The following is a 13599-nucleotide window of genomic DNA, read 5'->3' as shown; positions in this document are numbered from 1 at the left end:
TATTTTCATATTTCAACTGAAATTCTGTTTAACATTGTCTCGCTATTCAAACATTGTCGTAAACAGGTAGCTTGTCGTCTCCAGGATTTTTCTTTTCGTTTTTTTGACTTCGAGCTGAAATGAAATTAAATTAAGAAATTCTTTCTAAAACAAAGTTTATCTTTTAACACTCGCTTACAAAACGAAAATATATATTATATTTCCTGTCCTTCCGTATGAGCTCAACTTCTTTCAGTGCATATGTATACTGGAATATATGTATACTCATCAGATGACTTCTACAGCTATAAAGCTAGAATTATCAGATTTGACGTGATTAGTCTAAAATATTTTGCCTGCACCCATTGCGTATGGCATGGCAAAGCGAATAAATCCTATCGCCAATATCATATTCATTAACTATTAAACTTTTTATTCTTTGTTAGCTTTACTTTATTCCATATTATATCATTTTAATAATGCTTACAAGAAATTGTGCATTTTTGCAAGATAATACCCAGCGATTGCCTTTGATTTCATTGCCGGGAAATGAACCAGACTTTGAATAGCCACTGCGGTAGACAGGCAGCCTGTTGCCCATTTAACTAGCCCGAACCCCGCCTGGTTATCTTTATTGTTTTGCCAGCTATTCATTGGTATGTGTGTTGTCTTTGGGACATTAGGTTGCCTGTCGCTGTCTATGCGACGACCAGACAAAACACCCTGCAACCTCATAAACTATTCAGCTCGCCGGCGACACTCCGAGTCACTTTATGAGCTATCCTTAAATGCCTTAAATTTACTTGAAAATTTCCTTTTTTTCTGTTTAGTCTAGTTAGGAATATATTTTACTTACAATTTTAAGATTATTTCTTGCGGTCGCACCGCAGTCTCATATTAAAATTAAAATCTAACTTTAGTTGAAGCGATTGTTGTCCTTTGTCTCATAAATCACTTGATATGTGGCGTTAAAGTTAAAAATACGCTGTTGTGGGTAAAAGTAACATAAGGAGTATGCACTTATGAAATGTTTAAACAAAAGCCGATTACTGGCAGCTTAAAAAAGTTCGCCGTCAATTGAACCTATTGAATAAATTAGGTATAAATTACAAGATACAAGATCTACTAAGTTGAATTATCTCTCCATTTATGCACATACTACATCACGACACAACATTAAGTCTCTGTGAACTAGGATTGGAAACAATAGAAAAGCGACAAGCTCTAAAATTGTGTAACATCTAATGAGTACAAGAGCAAAGAAAAGCAAATCGTTTATGGGGCTAGAAGTAATACATATTTACGTATGTTTATGAATAGTGAAGTTGTAGGAATTGTATAATATTAAACATGAACACTCATACACACATTCCGTCAAGTATATTCGCTTGCATACAAAAAATATGGATTCACGCTTCTTACTGCTGCTCCAATGCACAATTAAACTTAAAAGACACGACGCTTGCTGCGCTGCAAACAATAGAAATTCCAACAGCTCCTTGCTGTTTAGCATTCCGCTCAGATGGAACGTATTGAGGGAGCTGGCACTACCAGCACCCATTTATTGGTATGTGTAAGAATTCATATGACAACCACAACAACTATAAGCACGGCAATGATCACAAGTGCAGCGACAAACGCAAGAACTACAATAAAACCTAAGAATGCCCAGCGTGAAGATACCCTAGATCTACAATGCCGTAATATTCATTCGAGCTCCTTTCTAAAAATGCATTAGAAACAAAAATGTTTCAACTTCGCTCAAACCCACACTATGGTATACCTATTGCTAAATATCTTCTGGCAGTCGATAATCCAAATCAGCGTATTTAATAATGTGCAAGATTATAGATATATATCACTGATCTGTACATTAATTGCATAGATAATATTTGCCATATGCAAGCCAAACAAGACCGTAGACTGCCAATCGCAATTTATATATGGAAAATGAAGGGATTTTTTGGCTGTTTTAGACCTTTGCAACCATTTTTGATACAGGGTATAACAAGTAAGCAACGTTAAAAATGCCCAAGCGATCTGAAGAGGTTACGAAAACGCATTTATGGAAATTACAAACTCTTGGAAACAACGGGTTAAGCCATCAACAAATGTATATAAATTTTTTTTGTCGGAGCTCGGCATATTCGCTTTACTTTTATACGTACCTACACATACACGTGCATAACTGAATAATGTAATCCGCACTATAATTTCGGGAGATTGGAAGATTAAAATAAACGACAAATAGGAATAGATATAGTTATCTATTAAATTTATCTGTAACTTTACGATCTCTATAGGAAGTATTTCTATATATATAACATACCGGACTTGCCCGTGGCACGTATAATATAAATTTTCTAAGAAAGTTTTAAAAATGATTTTGACACTGATCGGACGGTAAACCAGCAACTTTCAAAAATCGCTGAAATCGCTGGGGTATGGGCTGTGCGTTGATCACCAATCAGTCAGTCAGTCGGTCAGTCAGAACCAACCGTTTTATATATAGAGATTACAGAGAAGACAATTTGAGAAAATTATTGTACCGATACTTCGAGATAAGGGTGAGATTATCTGCGATGTTGAGCAATTCATATTCATGACACTCATACCCATCTCTATTAGTCACTATATTCGTACAAATAATTTTAATATCTAAATTATATTTTTGAGAAAATGTTAAAATCAGGTTTGCCCTACAATACAGTACAGATATGGTTGATTAGCATGTACTTTACGAAAAGCAACATGGCTATTTTAATGACGAGCTCTCAAAGCTAAAAGCCTCTAAGCCTAAGAGATAAGTTAAAATAAATATAATTTTTTTGATAACTATGAACTATGTTTAAAATTTCTCTGGCTCTTATCGGCTCCGAGATCGACGCTTTGGTGCGAATGAACTCATGACCATAAAGATATATACCATGTTGATCATGATGATATATACGTTGTGGGGTAAAATATGCTTTCTTTCTAAAACATTTGAATGTATATAAACGAACGTGTTTTTAAAGAACCATATTTTTACTACAGCTTTCTATTTTTTCAATAAAAAAAAAAGCTTATGTGTATATAAAATTAACAATATATACATATTACGCACAAGCTTTGCTTCTTACAAATTCGATTCACACATTGATTCGCTCAATTGATTTTAATTAATGTTAATTTGATGCCTCGTAGTTCAAGATGTAAAAAGGAAAAATGAATATTTTTGTTGATAAGTATTTTCCAGACAGCACGACACTCTGGAAGAGGACTCAACAGAATGTTTATAGAGGGTAATAACTATTCCCTTTTTAACGTTGATTAAATTGACTATATAATTTTAGAAGTATCAAGGCAATTATTCGCTTAATTAATTATTCAATGTATTTATAATATATAATGGTAATAAGTAATGTGTCCCTAACCCGTTATCCGCGCCCATGACGAAACCACATTGGCACCCGTTAAATATCACACGTAACCGCAAGAAGTTCTCATTTCCACACCAGTATAAATTCGACTGCTTTGCCTAAATGATTCACAGACAAGTAACACCTTCAGAATGGAATCCGTTCCGTATAGCTACGAGGACTTTACATGGGTACCAAGCCTAAGTTATCGGCTATGCGGCTATGAAATACTAGATACAGGCAGGACACGTCGCCAAATGCTAATACAGCTCTACCACTGGGTCTGCGTGGGCAGCCACGTCTGTTGTGTTTTGTTCATGATACGCCGGATAATCGAGTGGGATACAATTGGTACCGATATCTCCCTGATAATACGTTATGCTACTCTGGTAACGTATGTCATAAACTCTGATACAAAATACGGAACATCTCAACAGAAAGGCGCCTTTAAACGGCTTAATAGTAAACTTTCGGCGCTCTTTCCAAAGTCCACGCAAGCACGGATCGACCATCGCGTCAACGAGTTCTACTGGCCACGCCCACTGCTCATGCTAATTGTGGTATACTTTGGATCGTCAGCTATGGTCGTATTAGGACCTCTTCTGCAGTCGGGCTACATCTATCTAATGGAGAAGCGCTTTCCCTTTATGCATTGCTATCCATATTACATATTTGATCCACAGCAGGACCCATTATGGTATTACTTTCTGATTTATGTGCTGGAGTGGATGCACAGTACCTTGATGGTCATATCGAATATGAGCACAGATCTGTGGCTGGTATGCTTTGAAGTGCAGATATGCATGCACTTTGATTACATGGCGCGATCTCTAGAGAGTTACCAGCCTCACTGGACGCATGATTCCGCCGATAGGAAATTCATTTCCGATCTGGTGGACACGCATGTCCAACTATTAGAGTAAGTATGTGCCAATTAGCAATGGTTAGATCACTTACCATTTCAGCTTGTAGCCTTCAGGATGACCTCAATGGCATCTTCGGTGGCTCACTATTGTTAAGCCTGCTTACAACTTCGGGCGTATTCTGCACTGTGGCAGTTTACACTCAGATTCAGGGACTTAATCTAGAAGGAATTACCTATGTCATATTTATGATGACGGCAACTTCTCAGGTCTACTTGGTGTGCTACTATGGCGAATTAGTTAGGATTTTGGTACCTCTTACAGGCAATGATATTCGAATTGATATAACAGACAATTCATTCTTCCAGAGCAGAAACATTACCCACGCCGCCTACAACCATAACTGGTCGGATGCAACACCGGCTTACAAAAAATTCTTGTTGATTATCATCACACGTGCACAGAGGCCGGCCGAATTAAGCGCCATGGGCTATCTGCCAGTATCGCTGGACACTTTTAAGCAGGTGGGTAAGGAGCAGAGCCAGGATGAGGCGTTGACTACAGTCTTATTTAAATCGTAGGTTATGTCAGTGACATATCGCGTCTTTGCGTTGATCAGACAAATGATCGAATAGAATGTGGATGCTAACATCAATTCAGAATATTTATTGCTTTATAATTCACAGTGTATCTACATACATAGTTTACGTTAAATACATTTGTATTACAATCACTTTGGATCCGTGGGTAACTTAAAGCCCACAAGGTCGGCTGTTTCTTTCACCGTGCGTTCGCCACGGCTATGATAATCCTTGTATAGAGCGTTGTATTTACGCAGACTACTCAGGTAGGTCAAATATGTTTGACCCAGAAAGATGGCCTCGTTGCGGGCCTTGCATAGCTGCTGATCGGTTGTTTCAAATTTTTTGTACTGCGCCAGAATATAGCGTGCAGCTAAAGAGTTTTTAATGCTGCCAGGATCATGGGCAGCTTGACGCAGCTCGTGTAACAAGGCACGAAGCACTTTAGTTCCAGCCATACTGTGGGGAAATCTTTGCTTTTGTATTGAACTTGTAACAAATAGTAAATATTTACGATTATGTGATTGACGAAAGAATTAGGAATAACAGCTGCTAGCTATGGAGCTGCCACCTATTCGCAATTTTATGTCATATTCTGGCAGCTCTATATTAATAAGTTGGCAGTTCAGTTCAAATGGTTAGCGAGGGCGCTTACAAAAAGTAGCCCAGCTGTTTTTAACTGTGCGGAAGAATTCAAAATATGATTCATTTTGAGAAAACCGACGTGCTGCTTGCAATATTGACTTTGAGTCGCATTACTCAATTATTGAATTTTGATAAAATAGAATTTTTATCAGCATGACAATAAGCTTAAGAACCGTTGATCTTAATGGTTAAAAAAAGGGGAGTTAAGAATAATCACTTTATAGTGGCATTAAGAAAGCACGTGAAGTTGGTAGCGCTGTACCCAATTAGCCTTGCCAGACTACCACAAAATATATGGACTTCGATCGGCTTGTGTTTTGCTAAACTATATATATTATATATTTTTTAAGTTGCAAAATTACTCGTAATAAGTATGAGCCAGGCCAGTAATAGTAAGTGCACATGGCGAATAAATTAACGTTAATTTGAAAATTGATGTTCCTTGGACAGTTATGCGTCTTGTTTTATTACAGTTAAAGGGTTCGAGAGACAAAACAGCAAATGTGCTAAATGCCATTAACAAAATTGAAGAGGCTGTTAAAAAGCATCAACCACGCCTCGTAACCTTACCCGAGTGCTTTAACTGCCCTTATGGCACAAAATACTTTCGTGAGTATGCGGAACAGATCCCGGATGGTTACACCAGCCAGCAGCTCTCGAAAATAGCTCTAGATAATCAGGTCTACATAGTGGGTGGCACAATACCCGAGTTGGGCGAGAACGATGCCGTATACAATACTTGCACCGTATGGGGTCCCACGGGCGACCTATTAGGCAAGCACCGCAAAATGCATCTGTTTGATATTGACGTGAAAGGCGGGATCCGTTTCAAGGAATCTGAGACACTGTCCGCTGGCAACGATTTTACAATCATCAGCATTGATGGGCATAAGATTGGAATTGGTATTTGCTATGACATTCGGTTTGAGGAGATGGCACGGCTTTATCGGAACAGTGGGTGTGAGATGATCATATACCCGGCCGCTTTTAATATGACAACAGGTCCTTTGCATTGGGAACTCTTGCAACGTGCACGCGCAAACGATAATCAGCTCTTTGTGGTAACTACATCGCCGGCTAGAGACACTTCTGCAGAGTACGTTGCGTATGGCCATTCTATGATAGTGGACCCATGGGCTAAAGTCGTCAAAACCGCTGGCGAAGGCGAGGAAGTATTGGCAGCTGATATTGACTTTGCCTTGGTGGAACAAGTACGCCAACAAATTCCATTGTTTAGCCAACGGCGTCTTGATCTGTATAGCACCGAAAAGAAGTCCAAGTGATTTATTATCGCATTTATCAAATATAAATATTAAATATTCTTAAAATGTTAAATTATTAATAATCCGCTCGTTGAGGGGTAGATGCTGTCTCCGACTCGCTAGTTGCTGACATGTAATTCGGACGTTGCACCTGACCGAAAAGCGCTCGAATAGCTTCATCTGTGGCCATCAGCGGCTGACTAACAAATTCCAGGGCCTGTAAAGCATTACATGTACAATTCCATCTGAAAATTGCTACCGCACTTCAACTTACTTGCACAGCGTACTTCTCTGCATCACAGAGCGGACTCGTTGTGGCGCTTGACAGCTTGAGCGTTGTCTCAGGAATGCCCAGACCTGAGTGCAGCACCATGCGTTGTAGTATATTTAAGTTCTCCGCGCTTAGACTGATAACATCCGTGGCGGGCAAATTTAGATAGCGTATTTTGGCCAAGAACTTCAGTTGCTTTAGTATGTCCAATTGAATTTCCCGAATTTGATGTGTGGTGTGCATCAGTTGTTTGGTTGATTCGTTAAGCATTTGATTTTTCTGCGTCAGATCGGCTTTCCAGCGAGCTAGCTCCTCGACCATAACGCTGCTGGCCAAAAACTTCGAGCGCCAAACCTCGCACTGGCTGGCCAAAAATTCGATTTGTTCTGTGTGTGTGGTTAAATTGTTGGCCGTATCGAGCAAAGCGCGAGCAAGTTGTAATTTATCCTCTGTTAGCAAATTGACGCGGGTTTGCAAATCCTCACCAACGGAGGCTACCAACAGGCTTTTGAGCTCTCCGTTTACCTGAGTCTGGAATTTATACTGCGCTTGAAAATGATCGCGCTCCTGGCGGGTTTTGGCTAACTCTTGCTTCAGTCGCTGCAGTTCATCGCTGTCTGCGTTGCTTGTATCAGCGTGTTTTACATCTGCATCCTCTAGGTCAAGCTCAAGGGTGCGCAACGTAGATACCTGGTCCGCAAGCACTCCAATGTCTAAATTATTTTTGCTAACCCGCTGAACTTTGTGCTTGGCTGTTTGCTGATCAGGTGTCATGGCATTCACGGCACCTGGATATGGTTCATAAGGCACGAATTTTGGTGGCTTGGTTTTCTTATGTTCCGGTAGTGGTTCAGAGGTGCTCACCAGCCTGGGCTTGAGTTGGACGAGTTCACCCTTCGGCAGTACAGGTGCAAGGCTCCGGCTCACAACTTCGGAGCGCCGGTAGAGCGTGTGTAGGCCAGGCAAGGGCAGAGGCAACGAGCACACGTTGCCTACGGGTGTCTTATGCACAATAACCGCTTCTTGGACTACAGTACTATCCTTACGCGGCAATTGCGGTCGCTTGACCTTATTAACAACTTGGAAACTGGCTGATGCTCTTTCCTGTTCTACTTTCGTAGTTGGTGCGATATCGGTCTGTTCCATGCCGTCACCACTGGTGCGGCAGGCGTGCACCTTTTCGCCATCGTTCGTTAGGGCATCCGCATCCATGGTAGTAAAATTAAAAAAAAAAAAACTGCTTAATATCAGTAAATACAACAAATAATTTTGTCAGCTTGTTTGCCAGCAAAACAAAAACAATAGAAACGAAGAGCTGCCAACTCGGTAATTAAACTGTGGTTGTTGCCAACAAACATTTTAAGCGTTGCCAATCGCGATTACTTGTGAAAAATCGATAATTTTTAATTTGCCCAAACGAAATAAACAACAAATTGGATACACTCTGTTATCTTTTTTTTTCCCAGTGACGCATATTTGTAAAATTACCAGTCAAGAGCTTGCTCGTATCAACCTTACCGTCCACATCTGATGCTGCCGGGCTTGTGCAAATTATATCTGATAGCATAAATGCTCTACCGGCAGCCGTCCGATTATGTCGACGAAAGAGCGTGAGCTGCTTAGAAACGTAAATGAGAAAATCGAATTAATTGAGCCAAGCACGGGAAAATTGTTTTTCGAACACAAAACTGAGCTAGTGTTTATCAAACCGCGCTTAATGCCACTAAAGTCTCGCGCTTTGGAGAGTCTCGAGGAAATGCATCGCGAAACAGCTCGCCAGCTGCAACAAAAACGCACGAAGCGCAACAAGAACAACGCTGGTGAGCTACACCAGGCAGCCGCATAGGCTGCGGCCTCTTATTATTAAGACTAGCACATCTTTGCAATCGTAAACAAGCACCTAGAAATGGCATACTTGTTGACATTCGGTATCATCGGCGCCTTGTTCCTGGCCAGTGTGATGCTGTATCGCTATGGCAACATACCACGTCAGCATATCCTTGTAACGCTATCCGTGCTGACGGCCTGGTGTTTCTCATTCCTGATAGTGTTTACCATACCGTTGGACGTAACCTCAGTAAGTAATTCATAATTACGCTGAATAAAATATTGAACGAGAATTTATTATTGCAGACGTTATATCGGCAGTGTGAGGAGAAGCATAAACCGGTTCCAGAATCAGCAGTGGGAAACACCATGGGCAATGGCAACATAACAACTACCACTATCACAACAAACAAGTTGCATCCCGATGTTTGCCAAGAGCCCTGGGGCATGGTACCAGCTTCAGTATTTCCAAATTTGTGGCGCATCATCTACTGGAGTTCGCAGTTCCTCACGTGGCTAATCATGCCGTTGATGCAGTCGTATCTGAAGGCGGGTGATTTCACAATCAAGGGCAAACTGAGGTCGGCATTAATCGAGAACGCAATATATTACGGCTCCTATTTGTTCATATGCGGCGTTTTGCTCATTTACATTGCCGTCAAAGGCGTATCGCTGGATTGGCAGAAATTGAAGGCGATCGCATCATCGGCATCCAACACTTGGGGCCTGTTTCTACTTATTCTGTTACTCGGCTATGCTCTTGTAGAGGTGCCACGTTCGCTGTGGAACAATGCGAAACCAGGATTTACGCTGCAATATGCTTACTTTAAAGCTGCAAAGCTCAGTACGGAAAAGGCAGAGGCGGAGGAGCATGTAGACGATGTACTCGAATCGCTGCAATGCATCAGTCGGGCTGTACCCAACAATCACGAGTTACGTCCGTGCGTCGAGACAATATTGCGAAAAGTACCCATTGAGCTGCAAGAACGAGCCAGTCGAAATTTTGCGCGCAGCGGAGGAAACGGCATGGGTGGAACCACCTCTACCATCGTACCCTCAGAGAAGGCGCTGGTTCGTATACACAAGCAGGTGATCAAATCATTGCAAACCCTGCAGCGCACTGAGGCGCTTTGGAGCGTGCAGGTTAATGCGGTTCTGCATCTGGAGGATGTGGCTCGGAATATACACTCGGCGGAACACCGCTTCAAAACAGAGTTTCCCCGCCAACGCTCGCAACTGGAAAGAATCTGTTGCAGCGCCACGATACAATGGTACTGGGAGTGCCTATTTAAGGCGCCGTTTCTCAAAGCGTTGTGCGTTTTAACGGCAACAATGTCCGCAATGGTCGTGTGGAGCGAGCTCACCTTCTTTAGTCGCCACCCAGTGCTCTCCATTTTCGCGAATGTCATTAATGTGGCCAACGCTAGCAATGACTTCTTTACCATTGAGTTATTTTCTATGGTGGTGCTGTGCTACTTCTTCTACTGCACCTACTCCACCATTCTGCGCATTCGGTTCCTGAATCTGTATTACTTGGCACCGCATCATCAGACCAACGAACACAGCTTGATATTCAGTGGAATGCTGCTCTGCCGACTAACGCCGCCCATGTGTCTTAACTTTTTGGGGCTCATTCACATGGATTCGCACATAATACAGAAGGTGAGTTAGCATAATATGACTTGCATTACGCCATTAATTTACACTCGCGTTTTTACAGCGTATCATGGAAACATATTACACACAAATTATGGGTCATATGGATGTCATTGGTATAATTTCGAATGGCTTCAACATTTATTTTCCCATGTGTATGTTAGCATTTTGCCTCTTCACCTGGTTCAGCTTGGGCAGTCGTGCGCTCAACGCATTAGGCTTTCAGCAGTTCTTGCAGCATGAAACTATCGCCACGGAGCTAGTGCAAGAGGGCAAGGACTTAATAGCTCGCGAGAAGCGACGCCGACAGCGGGCCGAGGAGGCAATTGCCAGACGGCGTGACTTTTCGAGACCTGACACACTGTCTAGCCATGATTATATTGGCAAATATCGTGGCGCTGCCGGCTTAAGTAGTGGGGGCATTGCTGGTCCATTGACCAGCAGTCGTACGCCAGCTGATGGTTTGCTACGAGATGGTGACGTAAGTTATGACTACGCTGCGGTAGCATCCTCCTCGGCGCTGAATGTACCACGCTCGCTGTCGGAAGAAATCAATGATCGTTTCGGTGTCAGCACCCAAATGCAGGTCGGTTTCCGTGGCGCTATTGAGCAGGAAGATGCATACGACGAGGAGAACGAACATCGCATTGTTGGACCACCACCACGGGGTCTTTTTGATGATGTATAAGCTCGAAAATTGCATTGTCTATTTATGTCTATGTATACCTTTATATATATTATCTCAAAAGTTGTTTAGTTAGTTTAATTTACGTTTAAGCTTTCCCGCTGCTGTTCCTGTCACAAATATTGTAAACATTTCAATAAAAAAAAAAAAAAATTGATTGCAGTCAGGACTTTTTACGCAATGGATAACGTTTGACAGGCTTTCTTTCTTGGAAAGAGTGGCTTTCACTAATACAGGCCAGTGGTACAATCGGCGATTCCTCGAAGTATAGCAAGCTACTAGGCTCTTCATTCTCCTCGTCTGTGCTGGGCATCTCAAGGTCGGTTGCCTTCCTTAGCTCCGAGACGGGATGCGGCTTAATGCGCTTGCGACCACGTACAAAGCCGCATCTTGAGGATAGCGGCGTTTCGGGCATTATCGCAGACATGACCATAAAAACGTCACTTTGACAGTCCCTCCCAGACAGGCCCCACAGTGTTGCCAGACATGTATGTAATTGGAATTGGCATCCTGGCAGATTTATTTAGACGCGGCTTTTTATTTGTGTACTATGTATGTCGCACCATCAATAGGGAAGCAAAACTTCTAAACTATGTAACAAATACGTAACACAAGTGGAAAGTGGTTAAGTAAATAGTCGGTCGTTTGTTTCTTCTGATTGGGGTTGCGCGCATGTGTAAGAACTGTTGTTTCTGAATCTTCGGTTTCAAACTATTCGTCGCCGCCGCCTTCCTCATCCTCGTCGAATTCGCCCTCCTCGTCGGCAGTGGCCTCCTGGTACTGCTGATATTCTGATACCAAATCGTTCATGTTGCTCTCTGCCTCTGTAAACTCCATCTCGTCCATACCCTCACCGGTATACCAATGCAAGAAGGCCTTGCGACGGAACATGGCCGTGAACTGCTCGGAAACGCGTTTAAATAACTCCTGAATGGCCGTTGAGTTGCCAATGAATGTAGCTGACATCTTCAGGCCTCTGGGCGGAATGTCGCACACGGCTGTCTTGCAGTTGTTTGGAATCCACTCAACAAAGAAGCTACTGTTCTTGTTTTGTATATTAAGCATCTGTTCGTCCACCTCCTTCATGGACATTCGGCCGCGGAAGATGGCCGCCACGGTTAAGTAGCGACCATGCCGTGGATCACAGGCAGCCATCATGTTCTTGGCATCAAACATTTGCTGTGTCAGCTCGGGTACAGTCAAGGCGCGATACTGCTGAGATCCACGCGAAGTTAAGGGCGCAAAACCGGGCATAAAGAAGTGTAGACGCGGGAAAGGAACCATGTTGACAGCGAGTTTGCGTAGATCAGCGTTGAGCTGGCCCGGGAAGCGCAGGCAGGTGGTAACTCCAGACATTGTGGCCGACACCAAGTGGTTCAGATCACCATATGTCGGGGTGGTCAGTTTCAAAGTGCGGAAGCAAATGTCATACAACGCCTCATTATCGATGCAGTACGTCTCATCAGTGTTCTCGACCAGCTGGTGAACACTTAGGGTAGCATTGTAGGGCTCGACCACGGTATCCGACACCTTAGGAGAGGGCACCACCGAGAAGGTATTCATGATACGATCGGGATATTCTTCACGTATCTTTGAAATGAGTAAGGTGCCCATGCCGGACCCGGTGCCACCGCCCAACGAGTGTGTAAGCTGAAATCCCTGTTTTGAACAAGTAATTACCTCGCCTCTGAAAAAAATATGATTAGTACCTACCTGTAGACAATCACAGCCTTCAGATTCCTTGCGAACCACATCAAGCACAGAATCCACTAGCTCAGCACCTTCAGTGTAGTGACCCTTGGCCCAATTATTGCCCGCGCCAGACTGGCCGAACACAAAGTTATCTGGTCTAAAGATTTGACCAAAAGCTCCCGAACGCACAGAGTCCATGGTTCCCGGCTCCAGGTCAACAAGTATAGCTCGTGGCACATACTTGGCGCCAGTGGCTTCATTATAATAGACATTAATGCGTTCCAGCTGTAAGTCACTATCGCCGTAATATGTCCCCGTCGCGTCGATGCAATGCTCGTCTGAGATGACCTCCCAGAACTTGCCGCCAATCTGATTGCCGCATTGGCCAGCCTGAATGTGCACGATTTCACGCATGATTACGACTACGAGAAACAATGAAATTCAATTTTGCTGGAAATATTTTTCCGAATTTTCTGGAGAGCAATTCCTATATGGAAGGCAGAAACCGATTTAAATGATTTTTACGTATAATTTTCTTACTTTTTCTCTATACGTGTATCGTAGTCGAGTCGATGTTGGAATGAGACTGGCACAACTTAAAAATGCTAATGTCCTATGCTAGACTACTTCGATCCTTCAAATTTTGAAAAGTATACAAATTTTTTTTTTTTTAGATTTAGGTGTGTGGGTATACATACATACATACATATATGTATTTTACCGATTTATTAATAATA

At 42.5% G+C, this 13599-nt stretch overlaps 7 protein-coding genes across 8 annotated transcripts; 4 read left to right on the top strand and 3 right to left on the bottom strand.

Moving 5' to 3' along the window:
* Positions 1-3363: 3363 nt before the first annotated feature.
* Or85f (Odorant receptor 85f) lies at positions 3364-5171 on the top strand. Of its 2 annotated transcripts, XM_002052961.3 has the most exons (4): positions 3366-4299; positions 4353-4554; positions 4612-4767; positions 4825-5171. In XM_002052961.3, exons 1-4 carry the CDS (start codon positions 3533-3535, stop codon positions 4876-4878), a joined length of 1179 nt encoding a protein of 392 aa, XP_002052997.1. In that variant the 5' UTR covers positions 3366-3532; the 3' UTR covers positions 4879-5171. The 2 variants fall into 2 exon arrangements, with proteins under 2 accessions (XP_070063695.1, XP_002052997.1); XM_070207594.1 differs by having other exon boundaries at positions 3364-4299; positions 4612-5171.
* On the bottom strand, positions 4883-5431 carry LOC6629591 (protein FMC1 homolog). Its single transcript, XM_002052962.3, has 2 exons — positions 5339-5431; positions 4883-5283 (listed from the first exon to the last, which is right to left on the bottom strand). The coding sequence occupies exon 2, from the start codon at positions 5280-5282 to the stop codon at positions 4974-4976; it is 309 nt and encodes a 102-aa protein (XP_002052998.1). The 5' UTR covers position 5283; positions 5339-5431; the 3' UTR covers positions 4883-4973.
* A 293-nt stretch (positions 5432-5724) lies between these two features.
* On the top strand, positions 5725-6797 carry LOC6629592 (omega-amidase NIT2). Its single transcript, XM_002052963.4, has 2 exons — positions 5725-5861; positions 5920-6797. Exons 1-2 carry the CDS (start codon positions 5843-5845, stop codon positions 6750-6752), a joined length of 852 nt encoding a protein of 283 aa, XP_002052999.1. The 5' UTR covers positions 5725-5842; the 3' UTR covers positions 6753-6797.
* Positions 6718-8317, bottom strand: LOC6629593 (golgin-45). Its single transcript, XM_002052964.4, has 2 exons — positions 7006-8317; positions 6718-6948 (listed from the first exon to the last, which is right to left on the bottom strand). Exons 1-2 carry the CDS (start codon positions 8212-8214, stop codon positions 6808-6810), a joined length of 1350 nt encoding a protein of 449 aa, XP_002053000.1. The 5' UTR covers positions 8215-8317; the 3' UTR covers positions 6718-6807.
* An 89-nt stretch (positions 8318-8406) lies between these two features.
* On the top strand, positions 8407-8848 carry BBIP1 (BBSome interacting protein 1). Its single transcript, XM_015172461.3, has one exon. The coding sequence runs from the start codon at positions 8597-8599 to the stop codon at positions 8846-8848; it is 252 nt and encodes an 83-aa protein (XP_015027947.1). The 5' UTR covers positions 8407-8596.
* Positions 8849-8908: 60 nt separating this feature from the next.
* LOC6629943 (LMBR1 domain-containing protein 2 homolog) lies at positions 8909-11309 on the top strand. The gene is made up of 3 exons (XM_002052965.4): positions 8909-9079; positions 9136-10491; positions 10550-11309. The coding sequence occupies exons 1-3, from the start codon at positions 8909-8911 to the stop codon at positions 11171-11173; spliced, it is 2151 nt and encodes a 716-aa protein (XP_002053001.1). The 3' UTR covers positions 11174-11309.
* Positions 11310-11663: 354 nt separating this feature from the next.
* Positions 11664-13445, bottom strand: betaTub85D (beta-Tubulin at 85D). Its single transcript, XM_002052967.4, has 2 exons — positions 12884-13445; positions 11664-12829 (listed from the first exon to the last, which is right to left on the bottom strand). The coding sequence occupies exons 1-2, from the start codon at positions 13274-13276 to the stop codon at positions 11882-11884; spliced, it is 1341 nt and encodes a 446-aa protein (XP_002053003.1). The 5' UTR covers positions 13277-13445; the 3' UTR covers positions 11664-11881.
* Positions 13446-13599: the final 154 nt, after the last annotated feature.

Source organism: Drosophila virilis, chromosome 2 (genome assembly GCF_030788295.1).
Source record: "Drosophila virilis strain 15010-1051.87 chromosome 2, Dvir_AGI_RSII-ME, whole genome shotgun sequence".
Classification (NCBI taxonomy): Eukaryota; Metazoa; Arthropoda; class Insecta; order Diptera; family Drosophilidae; genus Drosophila; species Drosophila virilis.
The sequence above is the reverse complement of the archived record's forward strand: the minus strand, read 5'-3'. Positions and strand labels throughout refer to the sequence as shown.